Source organism: Eretmochelys imbricata, chromosome 3 (assembly GCF_965152235.1).
Source record: "Eretmochelys imbricata isolate rEreImb1 chromosome 3, rEreImb1.hap1, whole genome shotgun sequence".
Taxonomy (NCBI): Eukaryota; Metazoa; Chordata; order Testudines; family Cheloniidae; genus Eretmochelys; species Eretmochelys imbricata.
The window spans coordinates 597,955-624,113 of NC_135574.1; the positions used below are offsets into that span (position 1 = coordinate 597,955).

Consider the following 26,159-nt stretch of genomic DNA (forward strand, 5'->3'; position numbering starts at 1 on the left):
CGGCTGCCTCCTTCACGGGGTGCCCAGAGTGCCTCCCTATCTTCCTCCCTCATGGGGTGCCCAGAACACCCCCCACGGCTGCCTCCGTCATGAGGTGCCCAGAGCCCCCCTGTCTTCCTCCCTCATGGGGTGTCCAGTGTGCCCCCCTGGCTGCCTCCCTCACGAGGTGCCCAGAGCGCCCAACTCCCCTGGCTGCCTCCCTCACGGGGCACCCAGAGCCCCTTTCGTACGGCTGCCTCCCTCATGGGGTGTCCAGTGTGCCCCCCTGGCTGCCTCCCTCACGGGGCACCCAGAGCCCCTTTCGTACGGCTGCCTCCCTCATGGGGTGTCAGTTGCTGGCCCCCCACAGCCACCTCCCTTGCACCATGCCCAGTGCCACATCCCCCAGCTTGTCTGAGATGTTTGTGTGTGTTTATAGGGTGGGGACGGTACAGATTATTACCAGGTGCGTGCCCGCCTGGCCATGCTGGAGAAGAATTACAAGCTGGCAGAGATGATCTTTCTGGAGCAGGTGAGGGAAGGGAATTGGGGATCTGTTGTTGGCTATGGGGTTTGCCCTGCAAGGGTGGGGCTCGTTCGTTGGCTATGGGGTTTGCCCTGTGGGGGTGGGGCTCATTCGTTGGCTATGGGGTTTGCCCTGGGATGTGGGGGCAGAGATCTGATTAATTGGCTGTGACCTTTTCCCTGAGGTACGGGGGTGGGGGGCTCATTTGTTGATGTAGTGTGAGGAGACATACGCAACATCCGGAGAACTCTCTACCAGGAAGTTCCTTCCTATGTTTTTTGAGCTGCTCACTACAACACATCCAAAATGTCTCATTTTGTGGCATCTCAAGAACAAATGGATATAAACTGGTCATTGGGAAGTTTAGACTTGAAATTAGACGAAGGTTTCTAACCATCAGAGGAGTGAAGTTTTGGAATAGCCTTCCAAGGGAAGCAGTAGGGGCAAAAGATCTATCTGGCTTTAAGATTAAACTCGATAAGTTTATGGAGGAGATGGTATGATAGGATAACGTGGTTTTGGTAATTAAATATTCATGGTAAATAGGCCCAATGGCCTGTGATGGGATATTAGATGGGGTGGGATCTGAGTTACCCAGGAAAGAATTTTCTGTAGTATCTGGCTGGTGAATCTTGCCCATATGCTCAGGGTTTAGCTGATCGCCATATTTGGGGTCGGGAAGGAATTTTCCCCCAGGGCAGATTGCAAGAGGCCCTGGAGGTTTTTCGCCTTCCTCTGTAGCATGGGGCACGGGTCACTTGCTGGAGGATTCTCTGCTCCTTGAAGTCTTTAAACCACGATTTGAGGACTTCAATAGCTCAGACATAGGTGAGAGGTTTTTCGCAGGAGTGGTGGGTGAAATTCTGTGGCCTGCGTTGTGCAGGAGGTCAGACTAGATGATCATAATGGTCCCTTCTGACTTAAATATCTATGAATCTCCTATATTGTGTTTCTTTTGCTGGTTGTTGCCAGCTGTGGCTTTGTGTCTTGCCACATCTTGCACAGCTTTTCCTACCTATCCTCCAAAGATGCTTTGGTCTCCCAGTTGGGTTGTGCACTGTTCTAATGTTGTACATTTGGTCTGTCTGCTCCTTTCACGTTGTTTGTTTCCTCTTTATTGGATCAATAATGTAGTCTCCCCTATGCTGCTGGCGTGTAAGTCACGTTGCAAGAAATGGTAAAAATACATCACTTTCACTTTTGCTATAATTCTCGTGGAAAACAGAAGCTCTGTAACCACTCCACACCTCCCTTTCTTTATAATAAAAGATTAAAACCTAAAATAATAACTGGAGTATTTACACACAGCAATTCAAAATACACTGAACATTTCTTAAAACTGTTTACACTAATACGTCCCCTTTTCAATTGCATTTAAATAGTCCTGAGCAGTATTCTAAAGATCTTGGTGTGGCGGGGATGTGGCCACACATCCAGACTGTGTTCTCATTTCTGTTGAGTTTGGGTGTGGAGTTCTTAAGAGAGGCTCTCATGTCCTCACAGAGTACCTGCAGGTTCCTGATCCTCTGTTGGGTTGGGAAATATTGAAGATGGAGCCAGTTCCTCCAGAGAAGTCTTCTTGGAATTGTGTCTCGGTAGGATCTGGGAGTTTCTGCCACATTCCAAATGTCTGCAAGCCTTTACGCTGAACTTTGCTGCTGGTCTTAGTCCAGGCCCTGCTTTTGTTCTATGCCAAACATTCAAGTTTGGCTGCTGCCAAACGTTTATTTCAGCATCCCAGTCTCAAAATTCCTTCAGGTCGGGCCAGTGAGGTTTGAGCTGAGTCAGTGCCACAGGTAAAAGCCTCCGTCACTGTCTGCACCAGAAGTTCTGCTGGAGGTCGCCCAGAGGCAAACAGTGTTGACTGATATGCCAGGAGTCCTTTCTGTGGGTCCACTGATGTTTGCAGAAGTCTTTGTAATGTCTGCAGTGACCTCTCCATCTCCCCATTGCTCTTGGGGTAATGTGGACTGCTAGTATGACGTTCAAAATCAAAGTCCTGTGCAAACGCTAGGGATGTTTCAGAGGTGAATTGAGGCCCATTATCAGACATGAGGACTTCAGGAACTCCCTGTCTTGCAGATATTGACTTTAGTTTCTGGATGATTGTGCTGATGAACTCTGTGGAAGGATAACCAAGTCAATCAGTTACAATAATGTATGTGTCCTTTCCAGAAAAACTGTCGCTACCCACTGCCATGGTCTGTCGTGTAGCTTTGTAGAGAGCAGTGGCTCTGGCAATTGTTTTCTTTCCTTATTACATATCTCATAGCCTTCTAAGAAGGTCTGAATTTGCCTTCTCAGAGACCACCCAATTCTTGTGCAAATGCCTTGCACTTGTTTATACCTTAGTGTCCCTCATGGATTTTGGAGAGCATCTGTTTCTGAAGTACCTGCCGCAGGGATAAATTAATCTCTAATGCCTGGTCAATTGCAGGAAGCATGTGTCTTTTCTTTGTCTGCACATGTTCATTTTATTGTGTAAAGTCCATGCAAATCTGGATTTTGCCATTGGGCTTTTAATACTCCAACCATTCTTGCACACCAGTCTGTGGGTTCTTCTGTCTGGGAAACCCCCATATCTTCCATTCACTTTAATTCTTTGACTTTTGCTAGCAGTGTGTGGATATGTGGTGTGGGGCTGTGAGAGCAAAGGGAGTCACTGATGGCACCAGTTTTCTTTTGAACTCCCCTGACAGCTGTCCTGGCCCTGGGAAGATGTGTGGATACATCTCATGTACAGGTTGCTTTCTGCCATTAATGCATTCCAGTTTCTCTACTAGGTGTAATCTTTGTATTGTTGGCAACCCTACTGTTTCCCCTTGTTCCTGTCACCCTCTATTAAATTTGGCCCTTCACACATAATATTCTGCCTACCTATGAAATGGGCTTCAAAAGCCTCTTCCATTTTGTCACAGATCCACAGGATCTGTGCTCTGCCCCGTTTTTAAGCAGTCCCTTGGAGGAACCCCTGCAGACCCCCAAGAGTCCTTCTCTCCCTTAAGGGAAGACCACGTGGCCGCCACATCTCCTAAACTGAGCCTCTGGGCTCCAGCACTACTGTTTCACGCTGTGATCCTGCCCAGTGAGTCCATCTGAGATAGATTACAGAGACTCATACAATCTTCAGGGACCAATGCACCTCCTCAGGTATTTGCAGTGACACCAGGCAGCTATTTCATAGAATCATAGAATATCAGGGTTGGAAGGGACCCCTGAAGGTCATCTAGTCCAACCCCCTGCTCGAAGCAGGACCAATTCCCAGTTAAATCATCCCAGCCAGGGCTTTGTCAAGCCTGACCTTAAAAACCTCTAAGGAAGTAGATTCTACCACCTCCCTAGGTAACGCATTCCAGTGTTTCACCACCCTCTTAGTGAAAAAGTTTTTCCTAATATCCAATCTAAACCTCCCCCACTGCAACTTGAGACCATTACTCCTCGTTCTGTCATCTGCTACCATTGAGAACAGTCTAGAGCCATCCTCTTTGGAACGCCCTTTCAGGTAGTTGAAAGCAGCTATCAAATCCCCCCTCATTCTTCTCTTCTGCAGACTAAACAATCCCAGCTCCCTCAGCCTCTCCTCATAAGTCATGTGTTCTAGACCTCTAATCATTTTTGTTGCCCTTCGCTGGACTCTCTCCAATTTATCCACATCCTTCTTGTAGTGTGGGGCCCAAAACTGGACACAGTACTCCAGATGAGGCCTCACCAATGTCGAATAGAGGGGAACGATCACGTCCCTCGATCTGCTCGCTATGCCCCTACTTATACATCCCAAAATGCCATTGGCCTTCTTGGCAACAAGGGCACACTGCTGACTCATATCCAGCTTCTCGTCCACTGTCACCCCTAGGTCCTTTTCCGCAGAACTGCTGCCGAGCCATTCGGTCCCTAGTCTGTAGCGGTGCATTGGATTCTTCCATCCTAAGTGCAGGACCCTGCACTTATCCTTATTGAACCTCATCAGATTTCTTTTGGCCCAATCCTCCAATTTGTCTAGGTCCTTCTGTATCCTATCCCTCCCCTCCAGCGTATCTACCACTCCTCCCAGTTTAGTATCGTCCGCAAATTTGCTGAGAGTGCAATCCACACCATCCTCCAGATCATTTATGAAGGTATTGAACAAAACCGGCCCCAGGACCGACCCTTGGGGCACTCCACTTGATACCGGCTGCCAACTAGACATGGAGCCATTGATCACTACCCGTTGAGCCCGACAATCTAGCCAGCTTTCTACCCACCTTATAGTGCATTCATCCAGCCCATACTTCCTTAACTTGCTGACAAGAATACTGTGGGAGACCGTGTCAAAAGCTTTGCTAAAGTCAAGAAACAATACATCCACTGCTTTCCCTTCATCCACAGAACCAGTAGTCTCATCATAAAAGGCGATTAGATTAGTCAGGCATGACCTTCCCTTGGTGAATCCATGCTGGCTGTTCCTGATCACTTTCCTCTCATGCAAGTGCTTCAGGATTGATTCTTTGAGGACCTGCTCCATGATTTTTCCAGGGACTGAGGTGAGGCTGACTGGCCTGTAGTTCCCAGGATCATCCTCCTTCCCTTTTTTAAAGATTGGCACTACATTAGCCTTTTTCCAGTCATCCGGGACTTCCCCGGTTCGCCACGAGTTTTCAAAGATAATGGCCAATGGCTCTGCAATCACAGCTGCCAATTCCTTCAGCACTCTCGGATGCAACTTGTCCGGCCCCATGGACTTGTGCACGTCCAGCTTTTCTAAATGGTCCCTAACCACCTCTATCTCCACAGAGGGCTGGCCATCTCTTCCCCATTTTGTGATGCCCAGCGCAGCAGTCTGGGAGCTGACCTTGTTAGTGAAAACAGAGGCAAAAAAAGCATTGAGTACATTAGCTTTTTCCACATCCTCTGTCACTAGGTTGCCTCCCTCATTCAGTAAGGGGCCCACACTTTCCTTGGCTTTCTTCTTGTTGCCAACATACCTGAAAAAACCCTTCTTGTTACTCTTGACATCTCTCGCTAGCTGCAGCTCCAGCTTCAAAACAGAGCAGGGTTAGTCAGCTGGAACGCAGCGTCAAAAAGTCCTTAAGTTTGCATAGACATAGTCCAGCCTGGTCAAGCCAGCACATCACAAAGCCAAGCAGTCGTGGAATCCATTTGTTGGCCCTCCCCTTCTGTCTCTTTGTCAGTTTCCCATAAATAGGGGTCAGTTGTTCAGTCCCTGGAGCTCCCCTTTGTCTTTCCGGATCTTCTGTTGATGTGGGTTGGTTTCAGACAGTCCTTTTGTGACGGGTTAGATTACAGAAATCCGCTAGGGACTGTCACCTGATGTTCTGAGACTACCTCTGAGCCCATTTTCTCTGCCAGTTTGGGCCTCCAGAATCCTGCCTTGTTGAGCCAGACACGCCAGTCTGCTCCAACAAAGACTCAGGGTCTGAACCATGCGCCCCAAAACTGCAGACTTAACTGAAAACAGCTTAAGAAGTGCTCCTGTCTCTAGCACCTAGACACCCAGTTCCCAATAAGATCTAAACCCCAAATAAATCCGTTTTATTCCGTATAAAGCTTATACAGGGTAAACTCATAAATTGTCCGCCCTCTATAACGCTGATAGAGAGAGATGCACAGCTGTTTGCTCCCCCAGGTATTAATTACTTGCTCTGAGTTAATTAATAAGCAAAAAGTGATTTTATTAAATATAAAAAGTAGGATTTAAGTGGTTCCAAGTAATAACAGACAGAACAAAGTGAATTACCAAGCAAAATAAAATAGAACACGCAAGTCTAAGCCTAATACAGTAAGAAACTGATTGCAGATGAAATCTCACCCCCAGAGATGTTCCAATAAGCTTCTTTCACAGACTGGACTCCTTCCTAGTCTGGGTCCAGCAATCACTCACACCCCTGTAGTTACTGTCCTTTATTCCAGTTTCTTTCAGGCATCTCTTAGGGGTGGAGAGGCGATTTCTTGAGCCAGCTGAAGACAAAAATGGAGGGGCTTCCAGGGACTTTTATATTCTCTCTCTTGTGGGAGGAAACCCCTTTGTTCTTCTGTGCAAAATCACAGCAACAAGATGGAGTTTGTAGCCACCTGGGCAAGTCACATATCCATGAACGATTCACCTTTTTGCAGGCGATGCTAATGACCCATCCACTCCCAGTCTTTATTCAAGCCTAAGTTAATTGTATCCAGTTTGCAAATTAATTCCAATTTAGCTGTCTCTCGTTGGAGTCTGTTTTTGAAGGTTTTTTTTTTTTTAAGAATTTCCACTTTTAGGTCTGTAATCGAGTGACCAAAGAGATTGAAGTGTTCTCCGACTGGTTTTTGAATGTTATAATTCTTGACGTCTGATTTGTGTCCATTTATTCTTTTATGTAGAGACTATCCAGTTTGACCAATGTACATGGCAGAGGGGCATTGCTGGCCCATGATGGCATATATCACATTGGTAGATGTGTAGGTGAACGAGCCTCTGATAGTGTGGCTGATGTGATTAGGCCCTATGATGGTGTCCCCTGAATAGATATGTGGATACAGTTGGCAACGGGCTTTGTTGCAAGGATAGGTTCCTGGGTTAGTGGTTCTGTTGTGTGGTGTGTGGTTGCTGGTGAGTATTTGCTTCAGGTTGGGAGGCTGTCTGTAAACAAGGACTGGCCTGTCTCCCAAGATCTGTGAGAGTGAGGGATCGTCCTTTAGGATAGGCTGTAGATCCTTGATGATTGATTCTTCAACAAAAAAACATCAAAAACAGACTCCAATAAGAGACTGCTGAATTGGAATTAATTTGCAAACTGGATACAATTAACTTAGGCTTGAATAAAGACTGGGAGTGGATGGGTCATTACACAAAGTAAAACTATTTCCCCATGTTTATTCCCCCCCTTCCCGCCCCACCACTGTTCCTCACACGTTCTTGTCAACTGCTGGAAATGGCTCACCTTGATCATCACTACAAAAGGTTTTTTGCCCCCGCTCTCCTGCTGGTAATAGCTCACCTTACCTGATCACTCTTGTTACAGTGTGTATGGTAACACCCATTGTTTCATGTTCTCTGTCTATATAAATCTCCCCACTGTATTTTCCACTGCATGCATCCGATGAAGTGAGCTGTAGCTCACAAAAGCTTATGCTCAAATAAATTGGTTAGTCTCTATGGTGCCACAAGTCCTCCTTTTCTTTTTGCGGATACAGACTAACATGGCTGCTACTCTGAAACCTTTCTGTAGACACCTTTCTTGACCTCCTTTGTACAAGATTTGGTGCAACTATAGGACCTTGGTTGCAACAATGATCTTTACGGTCACAGTTCATGTCAATAACGTCACACCTTTAACAATCCATTCCTCCCACCCCAGACAGTTATGTGACACAAACATCTCAAGTCTCTGTCTCTGCCCCATGAGCAGGGTTTCAGCCCTTTAACACCCACTGGCTAGCAATCCTTAGTCCAGTAAGTCACCACATAGAGAGACAAGGGGGGTGAGGTAATATCTTTTATTGGACCCAACTTCTGTTGGTGAAAGAGTCACGCTTTCGAGCTTATGCACAGCTCTTCTTCAGGTCTGGTACTCAGAGTGTCACAGCCAAATACAAGGTGGAACAGTTCGTTTAGCAAGTGTAGCTTGAGAGCTTGTCTTTCTCACCAACAGAAGCTGGTCCAGTAAAAGATATTACCTCACCCCCCTTGTCTCCCTAATACCCTGGAGACAACACGGCTACAACAACACTGCACACCGCGTGCCAACAATATGCTCATAAAATAGAATAGAAATTCCCATTTTGTCACATCTTTTCCTCTTCGAGAGAGACCTGGGAAGTTCAACCCACAGTTGTTATTCATCGGTACCAAAACTGATTTCCTACCCCTTTGGTAGCTCTCTTCCCAGGCATTTCAAAGATTCTTACAGCACAGGTTTCATAACACAATACAGAACAGTTTCACATCCTCCCTTAGATTTTGTGAGTTTGTCACTAGCAGGATGGACACAGAGTCATAGAATCGTAAGACTGGAAGGGACCTCGAGAGGTCTTCTAATCCAAACCCCTGGACTCAAGGCAAGACTAAGTATTATCTCTAGACCATCCCTGACAGGTGTTTGTCTAATCTGCTCTTAAAAATCTCCAATGATGGAGATTCCACAATCTCCCTAGGTAATTTATTCCAGCTCTTTACCACTCCGACAGGACATTTTTCCTAATGTTCAGCCTAAACCGCCCTCGCTGCAATTTAAGCCCATTGCTTCTTGTCCTGTCCTCAGAGGTTAAGGAGAAAAATTTTTCTTCCTCGTTCTTGTAACAACCTTTAATGTACTTGAAAGCCATTTTCATGTCCCCTCTCAGTCTTCTCTTCTCCAGAGTGAACAAACCCAATTTTTTCAATCTTCCCTCAAAGGTCATGTTTTCTAGACCTTTAATCATTTGTGTTGCTCTTCTCTGGACTTTTTCCAATTTGTTCATATCTTTCCTGAAATGTGGTGCCCAGAACTGGACACAATACTCCAGTTGAGGCCTAATTAGCGCAGAGTAGAGCGGAAGAATTACTTCACGTGTTTTGCTTCCAATGCTCCTGCTAATACATCCCAGAATGATGTTCTCTTTTTTTGCAACAGTGTTCCACTGTTCACTCATATTTAGCTTGTGATCCCCTATGACTAAGGGGGGACATGACAAGAGTTTCAAGTACATAAAAGGTTGTTACAAGGAGGAGGGAGAAAAATTGTTCTCCTTAACTTCTGCGGATAGGACAAGAAGCGATGGGCTTAAATTGCAGGAAGGGAGGTTTAGGTTGGACATTAGGAGAAACTTCCTAGCTGTTAGGGTGGTTAAGCACTGGAATAAATTACCTGGGGAGGCTGTGGAAACTCCATCATTAAAGATTTTTAAGATCAGGTTAGACAAACACCTGTCAGGGATCGTCTTGATCAACGGTTCTCAAACTGTGGGTCATTATCCCAAAGTGGGTCACGAGCCCATTTTAATGGGGTCACCAGGGCTGGCTTAGACTTGCTGGAGCCTGGGGCTGAAGCCGAAGCCTGAGCCCCACCGCCCAAGGCCAAAGCTGAAGCCTGAGGGCTTTGCTGCTAGGCGGTGGGGCTCAGGTTACAGGCCCCCTGCCTGGGGCTGAAGCCCTTTGGCTTTGGCCCCCCCATCCAGGTGGGCTCAGACTTTGGTCCCCCCTCCTGGGGTCATGTAATAATTTTTGTTGTCAGAAAGCTCAACAGGCTCAACGGGTAGATCAACGGGCTCAACGGGTAGTGATCAATGGCTCCATGTCTAGTTGGCAGCCGGTGTCAAGTGGAGTGCCCCAGGGGTCGGTCCCGGGGCCGGTTTTGTTCAATATCTTCATAAATGATCTGGAGGATGGTGTGGATTGCACTCTCAGCAAATTTGCGGACGATACTAAACTGGGAGGAGTGGTAGATACGCTGGAGGGGAGGGATAGGATACAGAAGGACCTAGACAAATTGGAGGATTGGGCCAAAAGAAATCTGATGAGGTTCAATAAGGATAAGTGCAGGGTCCTGCACTTAGGACGGAAGAATCCAATGCACCGCTACAGACTAGGGACCAAATGGCTAGGCAGCAGTTCTGCGGAAAAGGACCTAGGGGTGACAGTGGACGAGAAGCTGGATATGAGTCAGCAGTGTGCCCTTGTTGCCAAGAAGGCCAATGGCATTTTGGGATGTATACGTAGGGGCATAGCGAGCAGATCGAGGGACGTGATCGTCCCCCTCTATTCGACATTGGTGAGGCCTCATCTGGAGTACTGTGTCCAGTTTTGGGCCCCACACTACAAGAAGGATGTGGATAAATTGGAGAGAGTCCAGCGAAGGGCAACAAAAATGATTAGGGGTCTGGAATACATGACTTATGAGGAGAGGCTGAGGGAGCTGGGATTGTTTAGCCTGCAGAAGAGAAGAATGAGGGGGGATTTGATAGCTGCTTTCAACTACCTGAAAGGGGGTTCCAAAGAGGATGGCTCTAGACTGTTCTCAATGGTAGCAGATGACAGAACGAGGAGTAATGGCCTCAAGTTGCAGTGGGGGAGGTTTAGATTGGATATTAGGAAAAACTTTTTCACTAAGAGGGTGGTGAAACACTGGAATGCGTTGCCTAGGGAGGTGGTGGAATCTCCTTCCTTGGAAGTTTTTAAGGTCAGGCTTGACAAAGCCCTGGCTGGGATGATTTAACTGGGAATTGGTCCTGCTTCGAGCAGGGGGTTGGACTAGATGACCTTCAGGGGTCCCTTCCAACCCTGATATTCTATGATTCTATGATTCTATGAAAGGGGTCACAGTGCAATGAAGTTTGAGAACCCCTGGTCTAGATAATACTTAGTCCTGCTTTGAGTGCAGGGGACTGGACTAGAAGACCTCTTGAGGTCCCTTCTAGTCCTACGATTCTATGATTGTCTAGTCTCCTGTGGGCTGTAATACTTTGGTCTCATTTGGGTTGTTGGGTTTAGTGTGCCTTTGCTGGGTGGTGGTTGGTGACCTGTGATATACAGGAGGTCAAACTACATAGTCTAGTGGTCACTTCTGGCTTTAAATTCTGAGACTCTATGACCCATGCTTAGACCAGTCCCCTCTGGACTTATTGTCTTTTCATACCTGGACCTACTGTCCACAACTTCTGACACCAATTGGCCTGGACTACACAGATCCTCAGGCTTCCTCTACACTAACCACATTTAAGCTCGTGGGGACATATCTCATAGAGTTGCTGTAACTCATCTAGGCCATATAAATGTTTTGACGTAGCAACATCTGCACCTTTACCTCATTTGTGGACATCTCCTCCCATCAGGGTGGTAGCTATTGTATACATCATATTCTGAGTCATTTGTACACCCTGAAACCTTTCCCTGTAAGCCTCAGGTTTCCAGTCAAACTTAAGCAGTAGAGCCTTTTGGATCTGTTCATAGTCCCCAGTATTCACTCTGTCTGTTTGGCAAGTTGGTACATAGATTCCCTGGGGAATTGGCTTCTCATGGTCTCTCCACACATACTCCTCTATGGAACCTCTTGCTCCTCTGCGTCTCCAAATTCAGTTCATGCTGTCCCTGCCTCTTGCAATTCTTCAGCTTCTGTTTCTCTAGCTGAAGGTTCTTCTCCCTCGGCACCAACTTCTGCCCCTTCAAATCTAGCACTGTGGAATTGGGCCATGAGGACACTTGCTGCCGGGGAATTGGGCCATGAGGATGCACTGCTGCGGCTGCCCCTGTTGCCCTTGGACTCTCTTGGAATCCCACGTGTATCTGGATCCTGGTTCTTGGTCCAATCATCCTTCTCCAGGCGAGCAATCAGCTGCACCTCGTTTAACTTCCCAAAGCTTAACCTTCTCTCCCTGAACAGCTCTGCAATGCTGTTCTTAGGAGCTGGTTCTGTCGGGCTCAACGGGTAGTGGTCAATGGCTCCATGTCTAGTTGGCAGCCGGTGTCAAGTGGAGTGCCCCAGGGGTCGGTCCCGGGGCCGGTTTTGTTCAATATCTTCATAAATGATCTGGAGGATGGTGTGGATTGCACTCTCAGCAAATTTGCGGATGATACTAAACTGGGAGGAGTGGTAGATACGCTGGAGGGCAGGGATAGGATACAGAGGGACCTAGACAAATTGGAGGATTGGGCCAAAAGAAACCTGATGAGGTTCAATAAGGATAAGTGCAGGGTCCTGCACTTAGGACGGAAGAACCCAATGCACAGCTACAGACTAGGGACCGAATGGCTCGGCAGCAGTTCTGCGGAAAAGGACCTAGGGGTGACAGTGGACGAGAAGCTGGATATGAGTCAGCAGTGTGCCCTTGTTGCCAAGAAGGCCAATGGCATTTTGGGATGTATAAGTAGGGGCATAGCGAGCAGATTGAGGGACGTGATCGTCCCCCTCTATTCGACATTGGTGAGGCCTCATCTGGAGTACTGTGTCCAGCTTTGGGCCCCACACTACAAGAAGGATGTGGATAAATTGGAAAGAGTCCAGCGAAGGGCAACAAAAAGGATTAGGGGTCCAGAACACATGACTTATATGGAGAGGCTGAGGGAACTGGGATTGTTTAGTCTGCAGAAGAGAAGAATGAGGGGGGATTTGATAGCTGCTTTCAACTACCTGAGAGGTGGTTCCAGAGAGGATGGTTCTAGACTATTCTCAGTGGTAGAAGAGGACAGGACAAGGAGTAATGGTCTCAACTTGCAGTGGGGGAGGTTTAGGTTGGATATTAGGAAAAACTTTTTCACTAGGAGGGTGGTGAAACACTGGAATGCGTTGCCTAGGGAGGTGGTGGAATCTCCTTCCTTAGAAGTTTTTAAGGTCAGGCTTGACAAAGCCCTGGCTGGGATGATTTAATTGGGGCTTGGTCCTGCTTTTGAGCAGGGGGTTGGATTAGATACCTCCTGAGGTCCCTTCCAACCCTGATATTCTATGATTCTGTGATTCTATGGTCTTACGCCATTTTCTTGCTGTTTCCTTTGTCTAACCTTGTTTTTCTTCTTCGAGAGATTGCACATGTGCATTCCACTCTTCGTATCTGTGCTCCCAGCACATGGCCATTGGAAGCTTTTCCCCTCAGCGGCATCCATTGGGCTGCTCGAGCACCCTCTGCTGCTGCATACCACTGCAGTCAGGTCTGAAGGGCAGAGCAGCCGCTAGCCTGCCCATCGTTCCTTCTTACCGCCTGTGGCAGTCACTGGAGCCCCTGTTCGTTGCCAGAACAGCTTTCTCTCTGCGGTGTAGGTAGTATCGTTGTGGTTTAGCAGTTGTTATAGTTAGTAAGTTTTAGTTGTTTGGTTAAAAAAAAAGGGGGCGGGGGGAGGGTTGATTTTGTTGTTTTTCTCCCTTTCAGTGTTCTGCTGCCGGCACCGAGGCATGCCCCAGTTGCTGGGCTTCAAGCCAAGTGCTTCTTGCTCAAAGCCTATGCTGGTGAGCGACCCACACAGTGGTTGTCTTAAGTGCCTGGGCAAAGCACATGTGAAAGACCCATGCCAGATTGCTGGGAATTGAAGCCTAGAATGAGAAGGCCAGGGAGGCAAGGCTGAAATTCCTGCTGATGGAGGCAGCATTCAGACTGCTCTTGGAGCTGTCCTGGTCCAACTCGGTGCCAAGGGCTACCACTCCAGTGACAAGCTCACCTCCAGTGTTGCTGGAGTCCTGGCAGCGATCTCCTTCACCTGTGCCGAGGAAGAAATATAAGTCTTGCAAAGAGGAACCAACCAGGGGAAGAGCTCCACCTTGCAAGCCTGGTATAGAGTGTATATGAAATCTAAGCGCTCCCCTCCAAATCCGTGCCTAAGTCGGCACAGTCGGCTTCAGTGCCGGAGAGGGCACCTTGAGGGCAGGGCCAGAAGTAGCAGCTCTGCAGTGGCAGACTCAGTCTCAGCGCCGAGAGCCCTGGAAGTCTTGGCAGTAGCCAGGAATTTTCTCTGCCGCTGTGTGTCACTGGCCGCGCAGGAGTCAGATCCCTGGGCCTCACTGGCCCGTCTGGCACCAACACCAGCGGTGTTCCTGCTTCCTGGACAGGCGGCCCGTCGGCATCGTCTGAGGGGAAGCCGGCAATGCCGGCAATGCCGTGCCCGTCCCCAGGTTCCCGGCGCCAGCCCCCAACACCCACTGGGCCAGCCCCTTCATGGTCAGAGGGAAGGGGAGCGTCACTGCCGGACTCAACGATGGGTCTCGTATTTCACAGTGCTGGAGCATATCCCACAGATCCCCCCTCTCTCCTCCTCTCCACCCACCAGTGTAACCCCAACATGGGCACTTCTGTGGAAATCTGCCCAGGAGATCACTGGGGGCCAGGCCTATATCGGTGGCTTGTTGGAACCCCTGGGTTTTCCCCCCAACTTCTAGATCCTCCCCTCATTGTGCCTACTCAGTGCCCTCTTCTCGGGGGGGGGAGTCCTTGCAGGAACAGCCTGTAGAAGAAATTGAACCACGTCCAGTCTTGTCTTCCTCCTCCTCCTCTCCGGACAAGGCAGTTTCCTCAGAGGCAACTTCACCCTTCATGATCAGGAATTGTGAGGGAGGGTGGCTGCAGGTCGAGGCAGTCAGGGAGTCCTCATCTCACCTGATTGATGTTTGATCAATGGCAGGTCCCTCTAGGATGGGCTGCCAATTAATGAGGCAATATTGGCATCTGTAAAGTTGCTATGGAAGACCCCATCTTCATTGCCTCCCACCTCAAAGAGAGCAGAGCAGAAGCACTATGTGCCCTCCCAAGACTTTGAATATCTTTACTCCCACCCATTTCCAGGGTCCTTAGTTGTTACAGCAGCTAATGAGAGAGAGCGATGGGGCATCAGGCTGTAACCCCCCAAATCAAAGGACTCAAAGAGATTGGACTTGTTTGGCAGGAACATTTATTCAACTAGAGGACTGAAGCTTTGAATTGCCAACCAGCAGGCTCTGCTGGGGCCTTATGACAAACCCCTGTCAGGGATGGTCTAGATAATACTTAGTCCTGCCTTGAGGCCAGGGGACAGGACTAGATGACTTCATGAGGTCCCTTCCAGTCCCACGATTCTTTGATTCTATTATTTTAATGTATGGGGCTCCATTGATTAGTTCTAAGAACTGCTTCCTGAGAATGCAAGGCAGAAGTTCTCTTCACTGGTGAACGAGGGCAGACGAGTACTGAGAACATCACTGAAGGCTGGGCTGGACGTGGTAGACTCAGCTGCTAGAACCGTGGCTTCCATTGTTGCCATGCAGAGATCCTCATGGTTACAGTCTTCTGGTCTCCCCTGTGAAGTCCAGAGTACTATTCAGGACTTGCCGTTTGAGGGTCCTTCTCTGTTCTCAGACGAAGTGGACAACAAGCTCTGTGGGCTTGTACATGCCTGCCGGCAGGGCTGGCCTTACCATGAGGCAAACTGAGGCGGCTGCCTCAGGTGCCAGACTGTGGGGAGGCACCACTAGGACCCAGAAAATTGTGTCTGCTGCTGGTGCATCTGTATTCTCTCTGCTCTGGATGCACAGAGATGGGGGAGTGCTGTGCTGGAGGAAGGAGGGCACAAGAGACATAACAGGCAGGCAGGAGAAAAGGTGAGGGGGAATAACAGAAAGCAGCAGGAGCTGCAGGGACAGAGAGGAGCAGGAGCCTCTTATGTATCTCTCTAGCACCCCCAGGAGCCTGGACTGATTAACCCCAGCTTCTCAGGGAGCTTCCTGTTTCCTGCTGCTTCCCTGAACCCACCTGGGGAGAACAGGCAGTCAACTGAAGTAGTAGAAGCCAGTTAGCCCCTTAAGACGCTGACCTCTTCCCTCACTCAGGCGCTGCTACCAGCCTGCTTATTTGTCCCCTTCAATTGAGTGTTGAGAGCCACTATAGCTGTCCCAGAACAGCAGTCATGAGTGAAAGAAGAAAATGCCCCTCTGGGGCAGCATTCAGAAAAAGAAAGAAAGCAAAGGAAGCTTTTCTATCTAAGCAGGAGGGAGCTCTCCCGAGATACATAGACACAAATGTTCATGGTGAGCCTTCCGGCCCCAGTGAGGATGTGAGTGGTGAGGAGATGCCTGATCTTCCAGGTAGTCAGAAGAAAAGGAGTACTTGTGGCACCTTAGAGACTAACCAATTTATTTGAGCATGAGCTTTCGTGAGCTACAGCTCACTTCATCGGATGCATACCGTGGAAACTGCAGCAGACTTTATATATACACAGAGAATATGAAACAATACCTCCTCCCACCCCACTGTCCTGCTGGTAATAGCTTATCTAAAGTGATCATCAGGTTGGGCCATTTCCAGCACAAATCCAGGTTTTCTCACCCTCCACCCCCCCACACACAAATTCACTCTCCTGCTGGTGATAGCCCATCCAAAGTGACAACTCTTTACACAATCACCAGCAGGAGAGTGAATTTGTGTGGGGGGGTGGAGGGTGAGAAAACCTGGATTTGTGCTGGAAATGGCCCAACCTGATGATCACTTTAGATAAGCTATTACCAGCAGGACAGTGGGGTGGGAGGAGGTATTGTTTCATATTCTCTGTGTATATATAAAGTCTGCTGCAGTTTCCACGGTATGCATCCGATGAAGTGAGCTGTAGCTCACGAAAGCTCATGCTCAAATAAATTGGTTAGTCTCTAAGGTGCCACAAGTACTCCTTTTCTTTTTGTGAATACAGACTAACACGGCTGTTACTCTGAAACAGGTAGTCAGAGTGCAGGTGACCTGGCAGCTACTGCAGCATCCGTATCTCCATCTCAAATGGATGGAACCCTGCACATTCCTGAAGTGTAGATCAGAGAAGAGTGTGGTGGAGGCGCAAGAAACAGCTGCTGCTGAGTTTAGTTCCTTACGTCTAGAGGATCCAGGACTGTGGACCCACTTGAGCAGTAGCCCGAGGGACTTCCTTGTACTGCATGGGCCACAGCAAGTGAAAAACTTCATGTTCCCCAAAGACAATGAAAATCGAAGTTTCCATCCAACACATTACTGGTGTGAAATCCCAAGTGGTGACAAAGTGAAGAGGCCATGGCTTATGTTCTCAAAAACCCAGAATGCTGCATACTGTCTTTGTTGCAAACTCTTCCAGTCTAATGTTCCAGCCACATTGGGTTCTACAGGAACAAAGGACTGGAAAAATCTGGCAAGAAATCTGGCATGCCATGAGAAGGCAGCAAATCACCAGAGAGCATTCCATAGGCGGAAAGAGCTTGAGATGAGACTAAAGTTAAAGGCCACCACAGATGATCAGCATCAAGAGAAGATTTGCCAACTTTACTGGCAAAATGTTCTGAAAAGGCTCATTGCCATTGTGAGAATGCTTGCTACCCAAAACCTAGCCCTGCGTGCCACTGCAGATCAGCTGTATGTGCCAGACAGTGGAAACTTCCTTAAAACTGTGGCGCTGATGGCTGAGTTTGGTGCAGTACTCTAGGAGCATCTAAGAAGAGTCACCACCCAAGAAATGTACACACACCATCACCTTGGAAAAACTATTCAAAATGAGATCACACAGTTACTGGCATAAAAGTCAAACAGAAGATTATGGCAGATCTGAAGTCAGCAAGATATTATTATTAAACCCTGGATTTGTGCTGGAAATGGCCCACCTTGATTATCATACACATTGTAAGGAGAGTGGTCACTTTAGATAAGCTATTACCAGCAGGAGAGTGGGGTGGGGGGAGGTATTTTTTCATGCTTTGTGTGTATAAAAAGATCTTCTACACTTTCCACAGTATGCATCCGATGAAGTGAGCTGTAGCTCACGAAAGCTTATGCTCAGATAAATTGGTTAGTCTCTAAGGTGCCACAAGTACTCCTTTTCTTTTTGCGAATACAGACTAACATGGCTGTTACTCTGAAAGATATTACTCTGTTATTCTGGACGGCACACCTGACATCAGCCATAAGGATCAAATGACTTTAATGGTGCGTTTTGTAACAACAACAGAACCTAGTGACAATGTCCCTGCAATGGTGTCTGTCAGAGAGCATTTCCTAGAATTTATTGACATTGATGATACTACCGGAGCTGGTATGACAAATGTGCTTCTTAAAAATTAAATTTCTTAAATTTCTTAAAATTCTTATTGGAATTGCGATAGCTGACATGAAAGTCAGGGCTACGATAATGGTGCCAACATGAGAGGACGGAACAGAGGAGTGCAGACATGGATCCAAGAGTTAAACCCTCGAGCTTTTTTTGTCCAATGCAGTTCTCATTCATTGAACTTGGTGGTCAGTGATGCAGCATCAGCTTCTCGTGAGGCTGCTGAATTTTTTAATGTAATTCAAAGCATCGATGTATTTTTCTCTGCATCAACTCATCAATGGCAAATTTTGAAGCAACATCTGGGAACATCCTCTCTGACACTGAAACCACTGAGTGCCAGAAGATGGGAAAGTTGAGTGAAGGCGATAAAGTCTATCAACCGCCAAATTGGGAAGATAGATGATGCCATAGTTGCCATTATGGAGGATAATGCTATGACAGGAACTGTTCGTGGGAGAACAGTGGCAGAGGGAAACGGAATCACCAGAAACAAACATAACTTCAAATTTCTGTGTGGCTTAGTGTTGTGGCATGACATTCTGTTTGAAATAAATGTTGTAAGCAAGAGACTCCAAGGTATTGACCTGGATATATCTGGAGCAATGGAACAACTGGACAAAGCAAAGTCATACCTACAGTCTTACTGGTCAGATGAGGGATTTCAAAACGTTCTGAAAAGTGCACAGAAGTTGGCAGAGGAACTTCACACTGAAGCTATTTTCCCACCCATTCAAGAATACAAGAGTCACCGAAGAAGAAGACATTTTGATTACGAGGCACGGGATAATCCCATAAGATACTCCAGATAACAATTCAAAGTTGAATTCTTTAACCAGGTGCTACATTATGCAATCCAGTCAGTTGAAGAATATTTCATGCAGCTGAAGGAACTCTTTCCAAAGGCCACTGGCATTTTGGGATGTATAAGTAGGGGCATAGCAAGCAGATTGAGGGACGTGATCGTCCCCCTCTATTCGACATTGGTGAGGCCTCATCTGGAGTACTGTGTCCAGTTTTGGGCCCCACACTACAAGAAGGATGTGGAAAAATTGGAAAGAGTCCAGCGAAGGGCAACAAAAATGATTAGGGGTTTGGAACACATGACTTATGTGGAGAGGCTGAGGGAACTGGGATTGTTTAGTCTGCAGAAGAGAAGAATGAGGGGGGATTTGATAGCTGCTTTCAACTACCTGAGAGGTGATTCCAGAGAGGATGGTTCTAGACTATTCTCAGTGGTAGAAGAGGACAGGACAAGGAGTAATGGTCTCAAGTTGCAGTGGGGGAGGTTTAGGTTGGATATTAGGAAAAACTTTTTCACTAGGAGGGTGGTGAAACACTGGAATGCTTTACCTAGGGAGGTGGTGGAATCTCCTTCCTTAGAAGTTTTTAAGGTCAGGCTTGACAAAGCCCTGGCTGGGATGATTTAATTGGGGATTGGTCCTGCTTTGAGCAGGGGGTTGGACTAGATGATCTCTTGAGGTCCCTTCCAACCCTGATATTCTATGATTCTATGAACACAGCAGTATATTTGGGATGTTGTATGACATTCCAAAACTCCTCACTATACCTGAAGAAGACCTACACCAGCAATGCAGGGCACTAGAGACAGTGTTTACACATGATGAGATGCACGATATTGATGTGAGTGATTTCAGTGATGAACTGAAAGCCCTTTCAAGATACATTTCAGCAGGATCAACTCCAAAGGCTGTTCTGGAATATATGTGCACAAATAAGATGACCACCCTCTTTCCAAATGCTTTTGTTGCTCTGCGCATACTTCTAACACTTCCTGTAACAGTTGCCAGTGGAGAATGCAGCTTCTCCAAGCTGAAGTTAATAAAAACACATCTGTGCTCCACAGTGACACAGGAGAAGCTAGTTGGCTTTGCAACCATCTCAACAGAGCATGAGCTGGCCCAGACTGTGGACCTTCAGGAAGCAGCTCAAATCTTTGCAGCCAAGAAGGCACCACTTTGATTATTCAAACAGATAAACATGCCAGTGTTTACTAGGCAGACAAGAAAAGTTACATTTGCCGTTCCGGCGTTAGAAAGTGAAGTGTTACTTAAAATTTTTGAACAAGGCCTTTTAAGTTGTTAGTTCTCCTTTATTGGGGTAGGTGGCAGAGCAGGACCACGAGAGGAGTAGAGCAGGAAGAAGGCAGAATTGAGACCTTTCAAAGTTTTGACCCAAGCAAGGGAACATGGGGGCGTCATTTGAGCTCCCCGCCACAGGTGCCAAATGTTGTGAGCCGGCCCTGCCTGCCAGGTCAGAAAGCACTATTGACCTCAGCAGATCCACTGGTTTTCCACTCCACCTCCTTGTCAGGACCTGTCAGAAAAGAAGTGCAGGGGTTAGACGTGCAGGCCTCTCCCTCCTGTTGCTTTGGCTCCAGCTCTGGGCCCTTCAAGACACCTGGGAACTGCCCAGCAGTCATTTTGATGGGCCAGTCGAGGACGCCATGCCAGTCTCCATCTCTCCAGATCCTACTTCCCCCACATTTGCAAACCATCTGTTCCACTTCCTCAGTGCTTGCTCCCACCTTACTTCACCCAGTGGGACGTGAGCATTGTGGAAGTGGGATATACCCTTCAGTTTGTTTCTTCCTCTCCCTCCCCGCCTGTATTCCTCTGCAGGGATCACGCCTATGAGGAGCTCCTTCTCCAGGAGCTGCAATCTCTCCTTCGCTCAGGGGCCAAAGAAGAGGTTCTACACTGTCCAAGAGGGAAGGGGTTTTATTCCTGTTACTTCCTAAACCCAAAAGCGAAGGGGGACAGTCTCAGTCCAATTTTAAACCTGTGTCAACTCAACATATTCTTAAAAAAAATAAAGTCTCTCATGGTCACCCTAACTTCTGTTATCTCCTCCCTGGATCCGGGGACTGGTGTGCCAACCTTGACTTAAAAGATGCCTACTTCCATGTGGCAGTCAACCAAGTTCACAAGAAGTACCTCAGATATGTGGTAAATCAAAATCATCAGCAGTTCACTGTACTACCATTTGACCTGTCAGCAACTCCCAGGGGTTTTACAAAGGTTATGGCAGTAGTAGCTGGCTTCCTGAGAAGATCAGGTATTCAAGTTTACCCCTACCTAGATGACTAGCTTGTGATCCAGACTCCAGGTTTTGTGTAGTCCTGATCCAGTCAACATTCAGTGCTCTGGGACTGCTAGTCAGTGCAGAGAATGTCTCCTTTTCCCTGTCCAGAGGATAGTGTATAAGGGCTGTACTGGACTTGTCTCAAGCCAGAGTTTTTCTTCCGGACCTGAGGATTCAGACAATCCATAAGAATGACCAGACTGGGTCAAACCAATGGTCCATCTAACCCAGTGTCCTGTCTTCGGACAGTGGCCAGTGCCAGATGCTTCAGAGGGAATGAACAGAACAGGGCAACTATCAAGTGACCCATCCCCTGTCTTCCACACTCAGCTTCTGACAGTCAGAGGCTAGGGACACAGAGCATGGAGTTGCGTCCCGAGCATCTTGGCTAATAGCAATGATGGATCTATCCTCCATGAATTTATCTAGTTCTTTTCTGAACCGTTATAGTTTTGGCAATTGGATCAATTGTTACAGCTATGAAAGCTCACTTGATCACAATAGTGTGAAGCTGAGGCTCCTTGGGGCATATGGCCTCTAGCACTTCTGATTCAGTAGGTCAGACTGCACCTCAGAACAAGCTAGGCTGGCACTGGGGCATGTGGCTCTCCTACTCTTCTGGCCGAGGTAACGGCAACCAGAAATGGCACTTTCATTAATGGACGCAGCAGCGAGCAAGTAACCAAAGGCTCAAATGAGGGACCCATAAATCTTGACAACACAAAGTTCAGATCTCATTGCAGAAACGGGTCTTGGAGTTTCGCTTGGATAGGTGTTAGTTGTTCAGTGTTTGGGGCTCTTTCTGGATCCTCCATTGATGTGGGTTGGTGTCAGCCAGTCCTTCAACAATCCATTCCTCCCACCCCAGACAGTTACCTGACACAAGATCTCATGTCTCCGGCTCTGCCCCAGGGCAGCTTTTTACTCCTTCTGCCCCCATGGCATCAGCCTCTAGGCCAGGGAGTCACTACCATGTGCATCATTCACAAAAATCTTACAGGTTTCAGAGTAGGAGCCGTGTTAGTCTGTATTCGCAAAAAGGAAAGGAGTACTAGTGGCACCTTAGAGACTAACCAATGCGTCTGATGAAGTGAGATGTAGCTCACGAAAGCTTATGCTCAAATAAATTGGTTAGTCTCTAAGGTGCCACTAGTACTCCTTTTCTTTTTTTAAAAACCTTACAGAAAATCCCACTTTGTCACAGCTTTGGAGTGTTCTTGCTTTTCCTCAGGGGTCGGGCACACAGCAGCAGTATCACTCATGGCAAATATCGGGGCATGTACCTGCTGTTCTTGTGCTTTCTCTGTGAATCACAGGCCACCTGGAATCACTCTGACTTACGGATCCAGCAAGGCTGCTGCCTGAGTTTCCAAAATCAAACTTCTCTCGCAGTCCCCTGAGCTATGGGCCCTGTTGCTGAGCTGAGAGGACTCTGCATCCTTCCTGTTGCAGCTTTCGCAGCTCTGCTCCCTGGCTTTCCACTGTTCCCACTCCCACACCACTCTGCTGCTCTGGAGTCTCTTTCCTTTACCCCTGAGAGAGAGGGGTTTCCCGCTGCTGACACCCTGTGGTGTGAGGACATAAGCACAGAGCACCAAGCCTTAAGCAGTGTCTAGAGAACTCCCTCCTTCCTACATTTCTTAAGCTCCATCCTGGTCCTGTCTGGTGACCCTTGGGACCAGGAACTGTATAACCACTCCACAACTGGCTGTGAGGTTTGCCCTGCAGTGTGGTGGGGCTCATAGTTCCCTAGAGAAGGGACCATTGTGATCATCTAGTCTGACCTCCTGTAGAACACAGGCCAGAGACCTGCCCCACAATATTTCCTAGAGCAGAGCTTTTAGGAAAACATCCAGTCTTGATTTAAAGAATCCACCACAGCCCTTCATAAATTGTTCCCATGGCTAATTACTCTCACTGTTAAAAATTTGCACATTATTTCCAGTCTGAATTTGTGTAGCTTTAACTTCCAGCCACTGGATTGTGTTAGCCCTGTTTCTGTTAGACCAAAGAGCCTGTTGTTAAATATTTGTTCCCCATGTAGGTGTTTAGAGACTGTGACCAAGTCACCCTTTCACCTTGAGCTCCCGGAGTCTGTCACTGTGAGGCAGGTTTTCTAATCCTTTAATCATTCTCATGGTTCTTCTCAGTGGGAGCAAGGTTTCCCTGAGGTGCGGGGGGCTCATTTATTGGCTGTGAGGTTTATCCTGCTGCCCAGCCTTCCAGACTCATTAGCTGAAGTTCCTAGCCTGGCCTCATTTTGGGAGCTAACCCCATGTGGCAGGGTGTTCCTCAGGCTCAGGGTGCCGAGTCGGCAGAGAAGGAAGCCCACCCCATAGTAACGCTCTGCTCTCTGTGCCCAGAACGCAGTGGAGGAGGCCATGGAAATGTACCAGGAGCTGCACATGTGGGATGAGTGCATTGTGGTGGCAGAAGCCAAGGTACGGTGTATACTGCGCTTTGCCCTCCCTTGCCTGTGGACTGGGCCCTGCTGGGATGCTCCATCTGCCGCTGGGGGAATAATGCCCGAGTGTGGATTCTGTCACGGGAAGCCTGCACCTGCCTGGGAGGCTCCCAGTAGGACTCGGATGAGCCAGTTCAGCGCCAGATGGCTGAGAGGGCAGGTGCCTGGGGGCTCCCAGCCTGGGCAAGGCCTCTGCTGTAGAGAAGGGGGGAGAGGGAGTCATCGCACCACGTGTGCGCAGAGCTGCAGAAGAGAATGGAGGGACAGGGCAGGGGGTGAATGAGGGGCTTGGCTTTGGCGCCAGGGACGGGGTGAGGAAGGAGGATTCCTGCGGCTCTGTCAGGCAGGCTGGGAGGGTACACGGGTCTGCGGCAGGCCTGGGGACTGTGGGCTTGGCAGGTGAGGCGGCCTGGGAGGAAAGGCAGGGCATCCTGCTGGGCCGTGCAGCTGGGGGATGGAACTGAGAGGGGCTCATGGAGGGACACAAGGCTGGGGGAGGGAGGCATGTGGGGCTGAGCGGAGCAGGAGAGAAGCTCAGGGGCTGCTGTGGGGTGGAGCAGAGGGGGAGGGGAGCTCGGGGTGCTGTGGGGCTGAGCAGAGGGAAAGGGAGTTCAGGGGACACTGTGGGGCAGAGCAGGGGGAAGAGGGGCTCAGAAGGCACTGTTGGGTGGAGCACAGGGGAACTTGGGACACTGGGGCAGAGGGGAGGGGAGGGGCTCAAGGGGCACTGTGGGGTGGAGCGGAGGGGAGGGGAGCTCAGGAGGCACTGTGGGGCGGAGCAGCGGGGGAGGAGCTCAGAGGACGCTGTGGAGCAGAGCGGGGGAAGGGGAATTCAGGGGGCACTGGGGCAGAGGGGTGGGGAGGGGAGCTCAGGGGGCGCTGTGGGGTGGAGTGGAGGGGAACGTGGGGGCCCATCAAGGTTTCTGGGGGGCTCTGGCCGGCGTCTGTGCCTGGCACTGGGAGAAGCCTGCAGGAGGGGTGGGGCCGGGCTGGGGGACGCTGACAGAGGCTGCCCCTCACCCACCCACCCACCCACCCACCCACACCAGGGGCACCCGGCGCTGGAGAAGCTGCGCCGGGGCTATTACCAGTGGCTGCTGGACACGCAGCAGGAGGAGAAGGCTGGGGAGGTGCAGGAGAGCCAAGGGGAGCCCCTGGCCGCCTTGGGCCTGTACCTGAGGGCTGGGCTGCCGGCCCGAGCCGCTCGGCTGGCCATGGCCAGGGACCAGCTCCTGGCCAATGGGGATGTCATCAACCGAATCACCACCGCGCTGATCAAAGGGGAGCTGTATGAGCAGGTGAGAGCCTCCCCCTTCCCCCAACCCCCAGGTCAGAGCCTCTCCCCTTCCCCAACCCCACTCCCCCAGGTCAGAGCCTCGCCCCAACTCCACCCCGAGGGTTAGAGCCTCATCCCTCCCCAGCATCACTCATACATGGCCTCCACTCTCACAGAGTAACAGCCTTACCCCCACACTCCCCTTGTCCCCCACCCCAGGAGAGTTGGAGCCTCACTTGCACAGAGCTCCAGATACCTGCGCCCTAGAGATCGAGGGCTTGGGACAGGAGGCTCCAGGACCCCAGCCTTGGGGCTAGCAGGGTGCATGGCTTGTGGGGTGGACCTGGGGCTCTGGACTGGGACTGGGACTGGCCCTGGGGCTGGCAAGGTGCATGGCTTGTGGGGTGGGCCTGGGGCTCTGGACTGGGACTGGCCCTGGGGCTGGCAGGGTACATGGCTGGGGCAGCAGCAGGGGCCTGGGAGCTCTGGTACCGGCCCCTGGCCTGGTGTGACCTGTGGCAGGTGGGCCAGCAGCTCTGCAGCCTGTCTGACAGCCTGTGTGTGTTAGGCTGGAGACCTGTTTGAGATGATCAAGAACCCCCAGAAGGCTCTGGAGTGTTACCGCAAGGGCTGCGCCTTTCTGAAAGGTATCGTGGTCTTCGTCCCCCTTTCTTGGTGTGAGCACCCCCAATGCCTCTTGCTGGGATGCAGGGATGCCCTGTCCTTTGCTGCACAAGCGGCTGCCCCAGAGCCCAGAGGACCTGGCTGTGTGTCACTGCTGCCTGTCTTCCAACCTCAGTCAACAGCTCTAGTTCTGAGCTGGAGCTCCATGAGCTGAGGACTAGGATTGCCTGGTGAGGCTGCCTGCAAAGCGGGCACTGGACTCGGTGCCCCAGGCCATCTCTTCCAGTCCCGAGTTCCCCTCTCCTGTAGCCTCTCGTGGCCCGAGGGCAGGTTCCTCCTGGGCTTATCAGCCAGCAGGAGGCCAGGCGCCACTCGAATCAGCCCCACGCCTCCCAGGGCCTGTCTTCAGTACTGCCATGTCAGCGTCCTCTCCCCAGCTGGTGGCCACTGTGACATGTTCCTCTTCCTCGCAGCGGTGGAGCTCGCTCGTGTGGCCTTCCCTGCAGAGGTGCTGAAGCTGGAGGAGGCCTGGGGAGATCACCTGGTGCAGCAGAAGCAGCTGGATGCTGCCATTAACCATTACATTGAAGCCAGGTAAGACCAGGCTGGAGCATTGCCACGGCAGCTGCGCAGTTCAGAAAGCAATGACTTGGGTGAGTCTCCTTACACGAGTGGGCGAGCTGAACCCTACTGACATGTGGCTGGCGTGGAGCACACCAGC

The 26,159-nt window shown here is 49.5% G+C and overlaps 1 protein-coding gene across 5 annotated transcripts in view; it reads left to right on the top strand.

Annotated features, from left to right (window-relative positions):
• The window catches only part of IFT172 (intraflagellar transport 172), a 154,029-nt gene that overhangs the window by 79,687 nt on the left and 48,183 nt on the right, over nt 1-26,159 (top strand). For all 5 annotated transcript variants that reach the window (XR_013345524.1, XM_077812218.1, XM_077812220.1 and 2 more), the window contains 5 exons: nt 419-511; nt 23,438-23,515; nt 24,588-24,836; nt 25,383-25,461; nt 25,912-26,032. Coding sequence is in view for 4 of the 5 variants with exons in the window: in XM_077812218.1 (XP_077668344.1) it covers nt 419-511; nt 23,438-23,515; nt 24,588-24,836; nt 25,383-25,461; nt 25,912-26,032 (620 nt within the window). In the remaining variant the exon portion in view is untranslated. The remainder of the gene's footprint in view (nt 1-418; nt 512-23,437; nt 23,516-24,587; nt 24,837-25,382; nt 25,462-25,911; nt 26,033-26,159) is intronic.